The sequence below is a fragment of the Aedes albopictus genome, chromosome 1 (genome assembly GCF_035046485.1).
Source record: "Aedes albopictus strain Foshan chromosome 1, AalbF5, whole genome shotgun sequence".
Lineage (NCBI taxonomy): Eukaryota > Metazoa > Arthropoda > Insecta > Diptera > Culicidae > Aedes > Aedes albopictus.
In genome coordinates this window covers 88,476,860-88,493,518 of record NC_085136.1, presented here as the reverse complement: position 1 = coordinate 88,493,518, position 16,659 = coordinate 88,476,860, and the positions used below count along the sequence as shown (strand labels likewise).

The 16,659-nt window shown below is 37.5% G+C and overlaps 1 protein-coding gene across 15 annotated transcripts in view; it reads left to right on the top strand.

Moving 5' to 3' along the window:
• LOC134283950 (inositol hexakisphosphate and diphosphoinositol-pentakisphosphate kinase-like) overlaps nt 1-6,376 on the top strand; it is a 78,902-nt gene extending 72,526 nt beyond the window's left edge. For all 15 annotated transcript variants that reach the window (XM_062844973.1, XM_062844987.1, XM_062844980.1 and 12 more), the window contains 4 exons: nt 4,526-4,664; nt 4,727-5,000; nt 5,062-5,865; nt 5,932-6,376. In XM_062844973.1, the coding sequence (XP_062700957.1) occupies nt 4,526-4,664; nt 4,727-5,000; nt 5,062-5,865; nt 5,932-6,252 (1,538 nt within the window). In that variant the 3' untranslated portion in view covers nt 6,253-6,376. The remainder of the gene's footprint in view (nt 1-4,525; nt 4,665-4,726; nt 5,001-5,061; nt 5,866-5,931) is intronic.
• The last annotated feature ends 10,283 nt before the right edge of the window (nt 6,377-16,659 follow it).

Genomic DNA, 16,659 nt, shown 5'->3' with positions numbered 1-16,659 from the left:
AGGAAATCTTTCAGGAATTCCTCTAAGAATTCACCTAGGAAATTCTTTAAAAATTCCTTCACAAATAACTACAAGAATTCTTCCAGAAAGTACTCCAGGAATTCCTGCAGATATTTTTTTCAAGAAATTCTTGAAGAAATTCCTGGACGCATTCTTATAGGAATTGTTGGATGAATTCCTGAAAAAAAATCTTCAAGGAATTCCTGGAGAAATTCCTAGAGAGATTTTTGGAGGAATTCTTAAAAGAATTCTTGGAGGTACTTCTAAAGGAATTCATGGAAGGTATTTCTGGAAGGGATTGTTGGAGGAAATCTTGGCGGATGTCTTGGAAGAATTCCTGGAGGAATTATTGGAGAAATTTTTGAGGATATTCATTCAGGAATTTCTGGAGGGTTTCCTCGTGGAATTTCAAGAATTTATTAGGGATTCCTGAAGGAGTTCCTGGAGTCATTTCGGGAGGAATTTTTGGCGTATTTCCTGAAAAATTTTTTGGATGAATTTCTGAGGAAATCCCTTAAGGAATTTTCGACGAACTCTAAGAGTAATTCCAGAAGTATTTTCTTGAGGAATTTCTAAAGGTTTCCTGAAGGATCCTGGAGGTATTCATGTAGGAATTTCTGGATGAATTCTTGAAAAAAAAAAATCTTAAAAAATCCCTGGGGGAATTCCTGAAAGGATTCTTCGAGGAATTCCTGAAGAAGTTCCTGGAGGATTTCGTGATGCAATTTCTGTAGATAGTCTTTGAAGTCTTCACTAAATCCTGGAGGAATATGCTAAATGCCTGAAAGTAATCTCGGATGAATCCCTGGAGTAATTTATAAAAGAATTTCTTGAGGATTTTCTGCAGGTTTCCTGCGGAATTCTTTGAGGTATTTCTGGAGGGATTCTTGGAAAAATTCTTGGAGAAATTCCTGAAGGAATGCTTGGAGAAATTCCTGGAGGAATGCTTGGAGAATTTCTTGTCAGAAGTCATGGAGGAATTCCTGTAGAAATTCTTGGAGTAATACCTACAGAGATTCTTTGAGGAATTCTTGGCAGAATTCTCTGAGGAATATCTGGAGAAATTCCTGGTGGAATTCTCAAAGGAATTCTTGTAGAAGTTCCTGGAGTGATTCTTGTAGGAATTTCTGGTAGAGCTCTTGGAGGATAAAGACCGCGTTTACCGCTGCGTCTCCAACAAAGGCCGCAGGAGGGAGTACTTGTTCGTATGTAGAAACAAAATGTTAGCTATCACCTGTCAGACTGCACAAAAAATAAATTAAGTTCAAGAAATTAAGCGGGAGAGATAGATAAATTCCCACCATGCGAAGAGAAATCGTTATATTATATAAACTCACTAGCTGTCCCGGCAAACGTTTTACTGCCTGTCTACTGTGTTTTTGATATGCAACTTTGTAATAAAATGACCTTCGGAGTCCTGTACGAATGAAATACTAAAGAATGACGTAGATCCGATGGCCCGTTACCGAGCCTATTCGTGACATACAAACACCATTCCATTTTTATTTATATAGATTAGGGTGGCCCACACTTATCTCTCTCTCTCTTCTCTCTTCTTGGCGTAACGTCCTCATTGGGACAAAGCCTGCTTCTCAGCTTAGTGTTCTATGAGCACTTCCACAGTTATTAACTGAGAGCTTCCTCTGCCAATGACCATTTTGCATGTGTATATCGTGTGGCAGGCACGAAGATACTCTATGCCCAAGGAAGTCAAGGAAATTTCCTTTACACAAAGATCCTGGACCGACCGGGAATCGAACCCGTCATCCTCAGCATGGTCATGCTGAATACCCGTGCGTTTACCGCCTCGGCTATATGGGCCCACACTTATATGAAAAACAAAAATTTCGAAAAATGCCAAGTCTTACCTCCTCAATGAGTTGCTTTGGACTCCCAGAAGCTACGTTCAAAATTTGAGCATAATCGGTTGAACCTAAGGGGGCGCTCAAAGCGCTTGAAGTTTGTATGGGAAAACTTGGTCAAATGTATGCAGAAATTTTAAGTTATCGAATTTTGCCGCTAGGTGGCTCTGTAAACGTTCAATCATCAAACCCTTTGGTATTATTGTAGGTGACTATATGAAAGAACTACACCGTGTCCAATAAGTTCTCATACAAAATACAAGTTCAGAAAATAAAATTTTATTTCACATCTATAATTCATATTTTCCAAATGAATGCATGTATTGAATTGCTACATAATACTGATCAAATTGAGTAAACGGTTTAGAATAACGTCTATTTCTACTTGATTTTATAAACCTAGCAACATACTACCATGTACTGAAATCCGCTTGCTCCGGCACGCTAGGAAAATGTTCGAAAAGTTTTCCATTCTAAGGTAGCTAAATTAAGTCTCAAAGGTTTAATTTTGTGTTTCTACCCCTAGTACTATATCACATGGATAGACAAGAGCTATATATAGTTATTTATGTAACGAGTTGCAAAAAGTTGATTTTTTCAGCACGAGTCGTACATTTCTCCAACGAGGCTTGCCGAGTTGGATAAATACGAAGAGTGCTGAAAAAATTGAATTTTGCAACGAGTTCCATACAAAATTTTATGCAATGATTTTTCATAATGCAACTCATTTGAGTTGTATAATGTTCATAATGCAACTCAAATGAGTTGCATTATGAACATTATTCAACTATTTTTTATTATGCAACTCATTTCAGTTGCATAATGAACCAGTTCGGAAAAATTGGCCATTATTATACTAAAATGAGTTAGATAAAATATAAATTATGATACTGAATTGCATAAAAGCTATTTTAGTGATGATATGGCAAGAAATTGGCAAGTAGGGTCAACTTAGGCTTGATTCTTTGAAAATGCCCTTTATATCACAGTTACACATCATAAAACATAAACTTATGACAAAATTGGTCATAATAGAGATACAAGCATGTTCTCGGAGTGATAATGATGTAAATCAACAAGTTAGGATGCAGTCATGCTTCTTTAACACAACAAATCTCATTAAAACAGGTAAATGGACATTTTTGTTTAATTTACGTTTTGTTTTGTACAAAATTAAACGGCTTCGTACTTCACCAATATAGAATGTCATAATTTTTCTTTTCTGTTCATAGTTGCTTCTAGCAATGGTGAGGGCAAGAACCTGATTTGTTTCAACTTAAAACCATTGCTCGTTAAAATGAGAGGAAATATCAGTGAAATGGCGTGCGTGCCAGCTGAAATAGACTTACGACACATAAGCGATTAGCAGAGAGGGATAAAGGACAGTTAATTCCAAATCATATGCTGTATTTTGTCAGTGTTAGTTGGCCTTTCAATAAAAAAATTTACTTTGAAAATCCTAATTAGTTGCTTCTAGCAATGGTGAGGGCAAGAACCTGATTTGTTTCAACTTAAAACCATTGCTCGTTAAAATGAGAGGAAATATCAGTGAAATGGCGTGCGTGCCAGCTGAAATAGACTTACGACACATAAGCGATTAGCAGAGAGGGATAAAGGACAGTTAATTCCAAATCATATGCTGTATTTGGTCAGTGTTAGTTGGCCTTTCAATAAAAAAATTTACTTTGAAAATCCTAATTACCTATCTGAAATGAATTCAATTTGATTTTGTATGAGAACTTATTGGACACGGTGTATAACAAAGAACTTTGTCAAAGACCGCGAAGTGATCCGACGGCTGTGAAAAAAAGTTATATTCTAGGCAAAGTGAGCCAAAGTATTGAGATTTCATTATTGATATTATTTCTTTACATGTATTGGAAAAACAACAATAAATTTATCCTCACTTTACCTATGGTATAACTTTTTTTCACAGACGTTGGATCACTTTGCGGTCTTCGACAAAGTTCTTTGGCATATAGTCACCTACAATAATAACAAAGGGTATGATGATTGAACGTTTACAGCGCCACCTAGCGGCAAAATTCGAAAACTTTAAATTTCTGCATACATTTGGCCAAGTTTTCCCATACAAACTTCAAGCGTTTTGAGCGCCCCCTTAGGCTTAATAGATTTTGCTCAAATTTTGAACGTAGCTTCTGGGAGTCCAAAACAACAGATTTAGGAGGTAAGACTTGGCATTTTTCGAAATTTTTGATTTTCATATAAGTGTGGCCACCTTAAATAGATAGATAGAAAGATAAGATATAAAAAATCCTTTGAATAAGAACAAATAAAAAAATATTTGGGAAAAAAGGTTCACAAACAGTGGAAACAGTGAAAAGTGTGAAAAATATAGATAACGATAACTATTAAAAAGTGTATTATACAAACTGAACTTGCTTAAAATATTGCGTTCCTGTGTAGTTTTATGGCCTGTGACTATTTCTATTATATTTATTGTGCTTCGATATAACTCGATGGACATCGAAGTTGTCGTTAATTTTCTGCAATGTTACCATACGGGAAGCCTGTTTTATTTGTTTACCTTCAACTATTGATGTCCACTTCGCTATTTTCGTTGTCGCTCTTTCTTTGCCTTGTCCTAATATCGAACTTCGTCCCTTTTGCGCCCGAATCGAACATCCGTCCGACCCTGCAAGGCTGGAGCGGCCATTCCAGCATGACCAGCAGCATCAGTGCCATGTCCAGCGGTGGTCCCTCGTCGCCCAACTACAGCGATATGTTCTCTCGGGGATGCCCCAGCAGCGACATGTCGGCCAGCATCGCCAGCAACGATGGGTAAGAATGCTGTTGAGGAATTGAAGCGTTTTCAGAATTTTAGTCTTTTCTTAAATGTGCAGAAGTATCGCACTGGCTGCGTGTGGCGCAAACCGGGACGAGTTACCGCAAATCTTCCCCATTATCGATAACGACTTGAACGTGTTGGGATCGCACTTCAACTACGATCAGCTAGCGGCCAGTATCAACTTGGAAAGCCCGGCTAGGATTCCGTCGATCAGCAAGGATGCTACCTTGGACATCAGTGGAGATTTGACTCCGATAAGCACGTGTTCGGATTGGGAATTCAACACCAACGATGCTACCAAGGGATCGACCAATACGAACAATGATCTGGTAAGTCTATTACACCGCGGGTAACTTGAACAGCGTTTCTACTTTCTACTTTGTTTCCCAGATCACCGAGGAAGACGACGAAGATGCAACGATTTCAACGGACACGTGCTTGAGCACTGGTGATCTGACGATCGCCGGGGCTGGCGATGAAACCAATCCAAACTGCAATCTTCAGCATCCATCAGCATCGTGCACTGCTTCCGCCGCCGTCGGTGGCAAACAACTGCAAAAGGAATTGCTGTTCGATTTGAAAAATGTCCGCCACGAGTTGAGCAACTTGCGAAGCGATCTGCCGCCTCCACCGGCTTCGGCTCCACCGGTTCCTCCGGGAGGAGCAACTCCCAAGATCGAGAATCGATTCCGCACCCATCGGATTCAGAAGCAGATCAGTCTGTACGAGAAGGATACCCATACGGAAGCGAAGAACCTGATGCACGAGGTGGAGAAATTCGGCGATCGATCACTGGCTTCCTTGAAACGTGCTACTTCCTGCAGCAGCGGTAGCAGTGATCACCCTGGCGCTCGGATGCACATGTCGTTCGACGAGTTGCAGAAATACATTCCAAACATAGAGAAAAATCTCGCCAGCAAGCTGGAACTGGAGCAGGAAAAGTGCTCCAAATCGAGGGGAGGTATGTCCGGTGGCCGGTTGAATAACAATCCTCCGACGCCGGGAGCGCTGGTGATACGGGAAGGGTTCATCGAGCCACCCCGGATTACCAGAGTGACGAAGAGTTTTCACGGCAAAACCGATCACCATCAGGTGCAGGTGAATGATATCGCGCGAAGGGCCAGCGATATTGTGCGGCCTTCGTCGTCGACTTCCACGTTGGTTGCGCCCGGAAGCGGAGCAGCTCGGGTGGAGGTGAGCAATCAAAACCATTGTTTTGATATCATGCTAATTTGATATTCATTTACAACTCTCTTCCAGCTGGGAGGAGCTCGAGATACCGCCGCCAACCGGTACAACAAGAATCAAATCCGGCAGAACATCAACACAAATGCCATTGGTGCTGTTAGAATGACGGACGTCCCCGGTAATGTTCCGACGGCTGCTGCTGGATCAGCCGCGGTTGTAGGTAGTAGTAGGTTTACGACGTTAATTGTTCCTGAAGGAAATACCGGTAGTAGTGTGACTCAATCCGATAGTGGTAGTGGATCATCGGTGTTACCACCCGCAAGGGAATCGATTAGTGGTGCTTTAGAACTTAGGGAGGAAAGTAGTTACAATCAATCTGATCGAAAGAATTAGACCAGTGATTCGGTGTCGCAGAACAAAAGAAAAAGTCGTTAGTGCTGTGTTTAGTGATCGTGAAGAAAGTATTGAAGAGATAGCTATTTATTCTAAATATATGTTACCAAAGTTAGAAACTCAACAGTGTTCTAGGCAGTTTGAAGTAGAAGTTGAGAAAGCCTTGTGGACAATAGTAGGAGTGCAATTCGTTTCGAACATTTGATGCTGATGCAAAAGTGTAGTACGAATGTCGAATGATAGTGCAGAATTGAGCTGAGAAGAACGTCAACAGGAATTTCACTCCACTACACCGAGAGATGTTACTTGAATCATCTGGATTTCAGGTAAGTACTTCCCAGTTGCGATTTTGTTCAACCTTACCGTCTCAGACGTATTTTGCGCACCCAGCTTCATTTGGTTCCATTTTCTTCAATTTTTATCCCATTTTGATGAAAAAAAAAGGAGATGGATCTGAGGGGGAAAATGCTGTTGCTCGACTCTGCGCAACAGGGATGGCGTTTTCAATAATCCCGTTCAAATAGATAAGATTCATGTGTTGCAAAGATTTCCAGCTAAAAATTATCGCACTAGAAGGCGCTGATGTTATTTATGTAACGAATGTACAAGGCCTTCCGCAAGGATTTATCTATGGAAACATTCAGCAATTCCTCCCGATAATTTTCCAAGGATTTCTCCTAGAATTCCTTTCGCGTTTCATCTTGTGATTCCTTTCAGATTTCCGAGATGTAGGGATTTTATGGAATTCCACCCAGTATTTCTCTCAGGATTTTTCTTGAGATCCCTTCAAGTATTCTTCTAAGGATTCCTCCAGGGATTTCACTCGGGATTTATTTATTGACTTTTTGTATTTTTTAGGGATTTCCGACGGGATTTTTTTAATTTTTTTTCTGGATTTCCGTTAAGGATTACTCCAAGGGATTGCCCCTGGATTTTTTCAGAGCTTCCTCAAGGGTTTTGTTTATTGATTTTCCTTAGGGTGTTTTTCTGGATTTTTAATGGGATTCCTTTTAATATTTTTTTCAGGATTTCGCCATTGATTCATCCTGAGTTTCTTTTAGGAATTCCCCTGGGTTTACTTTAGCAATTCTGATTAGAAATTCTCTAGGATTTTCTCTAGGATTTGTAGGATTCTCTAGATTTTTTTTTCTGGAAATTCGTTAAGAATTTCCCTTCTGATTCTTCATTCGATTCAATCAGGAATTCTTCCTGGAATCCCTTTATTGATTTTTTAAGTTGACAAAGGTGCCTATGTTGCAAACCCTTAACGATAAACGGGGCATTGTTAATTCTGAAGAAGAAGGCACAAGAAATTTTTCCCGAAACGTCAGACGAAACTTTTTTTTTTACTTAATCGTTTATTAAAGGCTCATGCGCCATCGGGCATAACGGAGCCGAATTCAATTTGAAACATTTTTACAATTTCATGTTTGTGTCTTATTTACTAGGTTAGCTTTGGGGAACCGTAAAACTCGCGGTTTGGTCGAGGTTAGGGGGAACAATAGTTTTTAAGGAAAGGATGGGATAATGGGGCTTTTCGTTGACTCTCTGCAGCATGGCGTGACGTATTTGCTGCTGGTCAAGCGTAGAGTGGACAAACAACCTGCAACGATACAAACAAACGGTTTTCGAAGGGACACGAGGTGGACAAGTGGAACAACAAGACGAGGATATCAAACGAAGACTTCAGCTTGTTTCAAGAAGTCGTACACAAGCTTCATGTACTCAAGATCAAGTTTACCCAACACAGCTCTAATGTCTTCCTTTTCTGGTTTCCCTCGGGCCCTGAGGGATGCACATAAATCGGATCTAGCAATACCGTACTCGGGGCATTCCCAGACAACATGGTTGATATCTTGATAGCCTGCACCACAGCTACAGCGATTGCTATCTGTGAGCCCAATTCGATAGAAGTGCGAGCCCAGAGAGTAGTGATTGGACATAAGTCGACACATTATCTTGATAAAATCTCGACCCATGTCCAACCCCTTGAACCACGCCGTCTTCGATACCTGTGGGAGAATTGAATGTAACCACCTGCCCAATTCTCCTGCGTCAGACGAAAGCATAATAATCCGTTTAAAATTGCAACCTAGCCATTATCCCGAGTTAGAATCGTGTCTCTAAGAAAGTTTATTCCCTAATTTCTGCGGCATTCCTCCTGAGATCTTTAATGATTAGTTCAAGATCCTTTTCAGAGTATCTATTAGGGATTTCTCCAGTCATTTCTTCAGAGACTCTTGCCACGATTTTTTAGGGATTGCTCTTGGGATTTCTTCAGGAATTCGTTCCGAGATTCGTTTTAGGATTCCTTTAATGATTTCTCCCGGATTTCCTACACTAATTCCTGTTGATAATCCTCATGATATTCAATGCTTTCTTCAGAGATTTCTCCTAGGGTTTCTTCAGGGATTCTTCTGAGATTGTTTCAAAACTCTTTACCTGGATTCTTCCATGGATTTAATGGAAGTTAAGGAAATTCAAAGACTTCCATTGAGATTCATTCAGATATTATTCCAACATTCTTTTAAGTATTTCTTACGGGAATGCTTTAGGGATTTTTTTAGAATTATTCCTGGAGTTCTCCAGGGATTTTTTGCGTGCTTCCTTTCAGGGTTTCTTCATTGAGTCCAACCGGGATATCTTCTTGATTGATTCTTCCTCGATTTCCGTTGCAAATTTCTTCCGAGATTCTTTCAGGGGTATTTTCAAGAATTCCGGATTTCTTTGCGAATTTCTTCCGGAATCTGGGGATTTTAGGATTCGTTCGAGGATTCCTATATTTCCATTAGGGATTTCTCCCAGGATTCATTCAGAGATTTCCCCAGAGGTGCCTTCAGAAATTCCTCCAGGATTGTCTCAGGAACTCTTCTTGGGATTCTTTCGGGGATTACTTCAGGATTGTTTCATGGATTGCTCCCAGGATTCGATCAGGGATTTATGATAGGACGAATTTCGCGCCAACTCGACCAGCGGTTGGCAACACCCTCTCAGAATCGAATGAAACTTGGTGGGCATAAAGACTAGGTTTTTATAAGCAACTTTGCATACTTAAATTTTCGAAAATTTTCAAGAGTAATATTTGAAGAGGGCCTTACTTTTTTTCGAAGAATTTTTTAAAATCGATGTAACTCAAAAATGACAAGACCTATAGAAAAGTGTTGTATGGGGGACTTTTAGAGAATTGCCCAAGCTTTCATGAAAAAATATTTTAAAAATTCTAAATACATTTTTACACGCTAAAAAATATATTTTTAAAATTAAAAGTCAATTTACAGAAAATGCCCACTTTTTTATGTTTTGATATTTTTTTCCAAGAAAGTCAATATTGTTGCCTAACTTTCCTCCATACATCACAAGATGGGCACTTTTAAGGAAAAAAAGTTTTTCTAACAAAAACTTTTTCATGTTAGTTTTTTTAGCGTGTTGCGCATTAGCCGTTTTTTTCACAAAAAATATAACTCGAAAGTTGTACAAAAAAGTGATGTATGGGGGACTTTTAGGGAATTGTCCAAGCTTTCAAGAAAACATATTTAAAAAATATAAAAAAATGTTTAACACGCTAAAAAATATATTTTCAAAATTAAAAGTCAATTTACAGAAAAAGCCCACTTTTTAATGTTTTGAATTTTTTTCCCAAGAAAGACAATATAGTTGCCTAACTTTCCTCCATACATCACAAGATGGGCACTTTTAAGGAAAAAAAAAATTCTAAAAAAAACTTTTTCATTTTATTTTTTTTGCGTGTTGTGCATTAACTCGTACAGTAATGTATCCAGAATCCTAATGACAATCCATTAAAACTTAATGGGCTCAACTACTTTTTTAATATCTTAACGTGCTTGACATTGAAAACGTGCTTGATATTGGAAAGGGCTCAAGACAAATTTGCTTTTAGGGTTTTATATCAATGAAAACGCTTGTGTATCAATTCAATACACAAGCGTTTTCATTGATATAAAACCCTAAAAGCAAATTTGTCTTGAGCCCTTTCCAATATCAAGCACGTTTTCAATGTCAAGCACGATAAGATATTAAAAAAGTAGTTGAACCCATTAAGTTTTAATGGATTGTCATTAGGATTCTGGATACATTACTGTACGAGTTAATGCACAACACGCAAAAAAAATGAAATAGTTTTTTTTAGAAAATTTTTTTTTCCTTATAATTGCCCATCTTGTGATGTATGGAGGAAAGTTAGGCAACTATATTGTCTTTCTTGGGAAAAAAATTCAAAACATAAAAAAGTGAGCTTTTTCTGTAAATTGACTTTTAATTTTGAAAAGATATTTTTTAGCGTGTAAAACCTTTTTTTATATTTTTTAAATATGTTTTCTTGAAAGCTTGGACAATTCCCTAAAAGTCCCCCATACATCACTTTTTTGTACAACTTGTCATATTCGAGTTATATTTTATGTGAAAAAACGGCTAATGCGCAACACGCTAAAAAAAACTAACATGAAAAAGTTTTTGTTAGAAAAACTTTTTTTCCTTAAAAGTGCCTATCTTGTGATGTATGGAGGAAAGTTAGGCAAAAATATTGACTTTCTCGGAAAAAAATTTCAAAACATAAAAAGGTGGGCATTTTCTGTAAATTGACTTTTAATTTTAAAAATATATTTTTTAGCGTGTAAAAATGTATTTAGAATTTTTTAAATTTTTTTTCATGAAAGCTTGGACAATTCTCTAAATGTCACCCATACATCACTTTTTTGTACATCTCATCATATTCGAGTTATTTTTTGTGAAAAAAAAACGGTTAAAGAACTTTGACTCTTTTTAAATGTTAGTCTAGGTTAATTTTGAAAAAACAAAATACGCAAAGTTGCTTGAAAAGGTAAAGTCTTGAAACCTACAAAATTTCATAACATTCTGAGGGGGTGCTGCCAACCCCGAAGACGAGTTGGTGCGAAATTCGTCATAGGATTCTACCTAGATTGTTTTAAGCATGTCTTCCGAGTCCCGATATTCCTCCTAATATTTTTACTGAGACTGGATTCCTCCAGACACGTGTTCCCGGGATTACTGCGAGGATTACTTCATGTGGGGAGTAAGGGGCTAGTGACGACGGCAAACGACATGAGTGAAAATTCGAAGTCAATGATCAGTGGCTTGCTTCCTTGCTGCTCAAAGGAATAGGGTCCTAAAATTAAAGACGAAATCTCGCTTATATTGAGTAATACGATCAAGCATGGTATTCTAATCGGAATTGTACTTTACTCGAACTTGAAAAACAAAGGAATAATGAGAAAATTCGAAATAAGTAAAATGGTAAATAGTTCTACTTTGACATTTGAGGACAACTTCGTGTGACTGAGCTCGACATTTTTCGCACTGGGATTTCAAAAATGTTCCTATCTGACATACACGGTGAAAAAAAATCACTCAAAGTATGTGTTATAAGCTAGGGGCGAGACAAAAGGCTAAAAAAATAAAAATTATATATTTTCAACTACGGTTAATAAAGACGTCAAAAAATGAGTTAATATGTACTCTTGAACCATATATTGTGGTTTAAAACAAGAATCCCGATAGGACTTTAGGAGCCTATTCCGAAATATAGCGCATTTAGTTAACCACTGGGCTGTCGCACGAGTTTTCAAGAATGCGAAAACGTAAATAAAAGTGCGCGATTACTACAAATCAACTCGGTGTGTTCAGAGCACTTATTTATCATAAATCAAAGAAATAGTGCGCCGAGGATAGCAACTGGAAAACGTTTTCGCACTTATGAAGACTGAATGCGCAGTTCAGTGGTGAACTAATTGCGCAATATTATAATCCAATGATTATGGGACTTCAGGCATCCGGTATCCATCTCATACCTGACATATAACAACAAAAAATCATGCATGACGTAAAATAACCGTTGAAGACTTCAAGTTCTGGAGTAGGAGTTCTTTATACGAAACCGAAATCCAAACACCCAAGGGCAGACAAGAAGAATTGAGTATGTTTTAATTGCAACAAGCCAGGCGGAAGCGGAGAAAGCTGGTTTTTCGATTCTGGAGTGATATCTAATATGACGCAATCCCAGGGCTGGTAGCGATCAAGTGGCAAAATAATAGTGACTTTAGTGACCAAAATTATCAAAAAAGTGACCAAATAGTGACTAAATAGTGACCTCAAAATTATTGAAAAATTGAACTTTTATGCTGAATATTCGATGAATTAACTCATTTCTAAGAAAGTCAATATATAATTCTAAACTAAATTTTACAGTTTGAGCTGGTGAATACTTGAATCTTGGCTTGAATGATTTTTGTTTGTTCTTGAGCTACATTTCAATGATTTTGAAAGGAAATATGATAGGTTTTATATTAACAATAAAAAATTTTACCATATAGTATTATTTGTATGAGATAAGGGAGGTTTTTACAACAGAAGTTTTAAATTACAAAGCTTTTCCAAATTATCTGAAGTTTATTCATAAAGCCTTAGGACTTGTTCAGCATATGTACTAGGAATTTGATTCAGAAATACTTCCAGACTTTGACGATAATTTTTCTTTATATGCCTTCAGAATTCCATTTAAAAAAAATCTGAGAGTGGACAAGATACTTTCATATGGAAACCCCTAGCAATACTTTCTAGAGGTTTTTCAAAACCTGTTTTTTAAACTTACCGAAAAATGTCTTATGACAAAACGTAATCTAATTAAAAATTCATAAGGAAACATCTCAAAATGTATCTACCGAGTTTAACAGGGTACTTTTTTTTAGGGTACTCTATATTTCATCATACAAAAAACAAATTATTAAAGTGCAGAATTCGTTTCTTTTTTATTTATTATTTGTTGAAAATGAGCAAACCACGTATGATAATAAAAGAGCGATATCAATCCATATCCACCAGCATGTTTGGTAATTATCACACCTAATTAAATTGCATCTGATATTGTCTTTCTTTATTTTTTAGTTACTGGAAAAGGCATTTCTTAGCACTCTGTCGGGAATACTGTCAAATACTCCTCCAGGACTCCAATTTAAAGAAATTCTCACTCTGTATGCTTTTGTTTGAAAAATTATTTTTCCTAAATCGGGTTAACATACAGATATTTTGCCGATCGCAGATCGCCGAAAAAATAAAGTCTCTCAAGGATTTGCTCAATAATCTTCAGGAAGTTTCTAGGAACTACTTTCAAGAACACTGAAAACTATCTACAAACCATAAGGAAATTTCTCAAAATCCACCTGAAATCACAAAAAAAAACATGAATTTCTATGTTTTTTTTAATGAAAGCTTAGATGGAAGAAAATTTTATAGAATTGAATTTGTATAATTGAATTTAGGAAATTTAAGAGAAATTGCAAAGAATGGCAAGAACATCATGTAAATTTTACCACAATATACTCCATGAAATCTGCGGAATGTCGTGAGATTTTCAATAAAATTTCTTGAAAATTCCAAGATTTTCGTAGTGGATACTCTGTTATGGTTGTTTTACTTGTTATCATCGCATATTATCGCACATGGTAAATTATAGGTTGTTATCATCGCACATGGTAAGTTAAGGTTCCAAGAAAAACACAAAGATTAACATAAGAGTCTTGAAGAAATTTTTAGAGAAGCGTTTTGAAGAAACTTCTAGATAAATTCTAAATAAAGCTTTTTAAAAAACTCTGCCAACAATTCACTAAATTAAACAGTAAAGATTTACATAGGAAACTCCAAAAAACTCCCTCAAAAAGTCTTTCGTAATTTATCCCAAAGATGCTGAACAAATCATGTTACTACAATTGAAATTCGATAACTTCAACATGTGTACATTTCACTTCACATCAATTGACGTTAATGGGATCGTGAAATTCATTCGAGTGTTCATTAGGTGTTTTGACGTCTAACGGTGCGATAACTGCAAATTTGTTGCCCTTACCGAACTGGTTTTTGTCATAAAAACTCTTGAGCTATACAATTTTCGATTCGCTTAAAATATATCGATACAGGGGAACACAATGAATTATGTATTATCTCCCGTAAACTCAAATGTCCAAATATCTCATCATTACCAGTACAATACAATGCGTGGACATAGGACGATACAATTAAACAGAATTATAAAATGAAAATCATGAAGGAACAACCCTGGCCAAGTTCGCAGGGTTTGACGGTATTAAAGTGAAGGTTATTGTAATCTACATAGTATTCTTTAGTGAATCATATCACCTTTTTAACACTTTAATGCGCCTCCAACGGTTCATCACGAACCAGCTGCTACAAATGGAGTATGGCTGATCATATGTTTTGGCATATTCATCAGACATGCTCGATAAACACGGAGGGACCGCCGGGGCTCAATAGATTCTATACCCAAGCAATAGTTCCAAGTCGGTTGGATTTGAGAAGGTTTTGATGATCGTTACAAATCCTAGTAGAAATATTATAGGTTTTGTGACAGGTTTTGAAACTTTTTTATTGTCAGTAGACTTGAAAATGCTGTTTGGGCTTTCTTTCCCACATTTGTTGGTTGATTTTGATTAACTACTAAATTTACTATAATTTCAGTAATATACAATAATTAAATATATTTAAATTAGTAATTTTATCAAAACAAATTTGCTTTTTTAAAAATTACAATGTTATCCAGTAATATTCTCTTTATATAAATCTTGTGAAATCAACCGAATAGTAGGAAGGAAAGCTGCAGTACTTAATAGTGCTGATAGATTCGAAGCTAACGTGCAAACAATGGATTACTGCATGAATTTATACTGGCCTGCTTGCTCTCACACATGGTTTGACCACAGACAAACAGATATACTACTTAGAAGAAAATTGCTTCAAATAAATCGTTTGGCATCTCACTAGCACCCTCTATAATGCTCAATCCGAAGTAATCATTTGCAGGTGTGGTTTCCCCCGGTTCGATGTAACAATTTTGCAGATGACGACTTCCTCGTGGCGTCATCCATTCATAAAACATGAATGAAGGTTCATGATTGAGTCATTTTATGTAAACATTGATCGGCGTCGCGTTCATTTCTCTCCAAAATTGAGAGGTGATGTTGGCACACCAGCGCCACCATGACACATGCGAGCACAGTCCGAACCACACTATATTTTCAAAATGACCGTTAAATCGTGCGATGATTTCGATTTGAGTAGTATGTCTGTTTGTCTGTGGTTTGACTTTTGAGCGGTGACGACACCGCTTAAACGTCTAATTTTCTTTGGGAGTGGGCGGGCCAGCCCAAGTTCGTGCAGTGGACCATACTTAAACACTTTATTGACATCAATGCGTTCAACATGACATTTTGGACAAAAACTGATTGTTTCTAAGCTGAAGGACGTAACTTTTGTATGACTAGGAGAGAAAATGACATGGTTTATCTAAGTAGGACCGATTTGACAAATGAACGGATTGGCTTTGTTTTAATAGTTAGGTTGTTTTCGTATCTCGTATCATTGGAAGCCCATGATATGTTCAAAACCAGTGTCTATCATTGGGGATGGTGCCAGAGCTGTAGGTGGCTACCAACATAGGTGTTATCGCAGTAACGGCTGTTGTCTTCAATTGGTATTTGACCGTAATATTTCTTGGAGATAGCATAGGCACAGTTGTCAACATAGACAGCATTTTGTGTTATGTTATTTCCAAGAAGTAAAAGCAAGGACATTAATATTCCTGGGGCTTCAGGTTCCGCGGGTTAAGATTTATTCTGATAGCTTCATAGACTTCACATGACTGAGGGCGGACATGACTAATCAGTGTGTGGATTTTTATCGCGAACCACTGAATGGTCCATGCTCAGCAAGTGATACATTCGCGAATGTAACGTTTCGTGAACCAACATGCTCGAGAACGCTCCCCGAAATGCTGTTCATTCTCTTGTCCGGTTCGACACGAGAGCGTAATCAAGAGAGAAGATGCTCAATTAAGCTAATGAAAGCAATGCATTCGGTAAGAATATTTTATTGCAATAATTCTTTTTTTATTGTGACTACACAACCTGCAACGGCATGAATACAGTTAAATTAAATAGTAGTTCACATTTTTAAAGCGAAAACGCATTAAATACTGATGAAAATAACGATTATTCACAGTTGCCCCAAGCCAACGATGAGAGATCATCGGTAAGTGTTACACTTATGTCGAATTCGTTTTTGAACCTGGGTTGGAACTGGATTGGCGGAAAATGTGTAAACAAACAAACGTCAAACAAACTCAAACAAACTTTAGTACAAGCGAAACCGAAGTCGGGTTGGGGTTGAAACTGTGATCTCATCCAGTTCCAACCCAGGTTGGAACTGAACCAAAAACGAATTCGACATTAGCGATGCCCGCTCATCGCCGCAGCTTGTCTATATCGGAGTATCTTCTTTGTGTTCCTTCGTGAACCATGCGACTCGACGAGAGAACATACACCGCTTGGTAATTGAAACAGAACCAACAGAAGGGATGAAAAA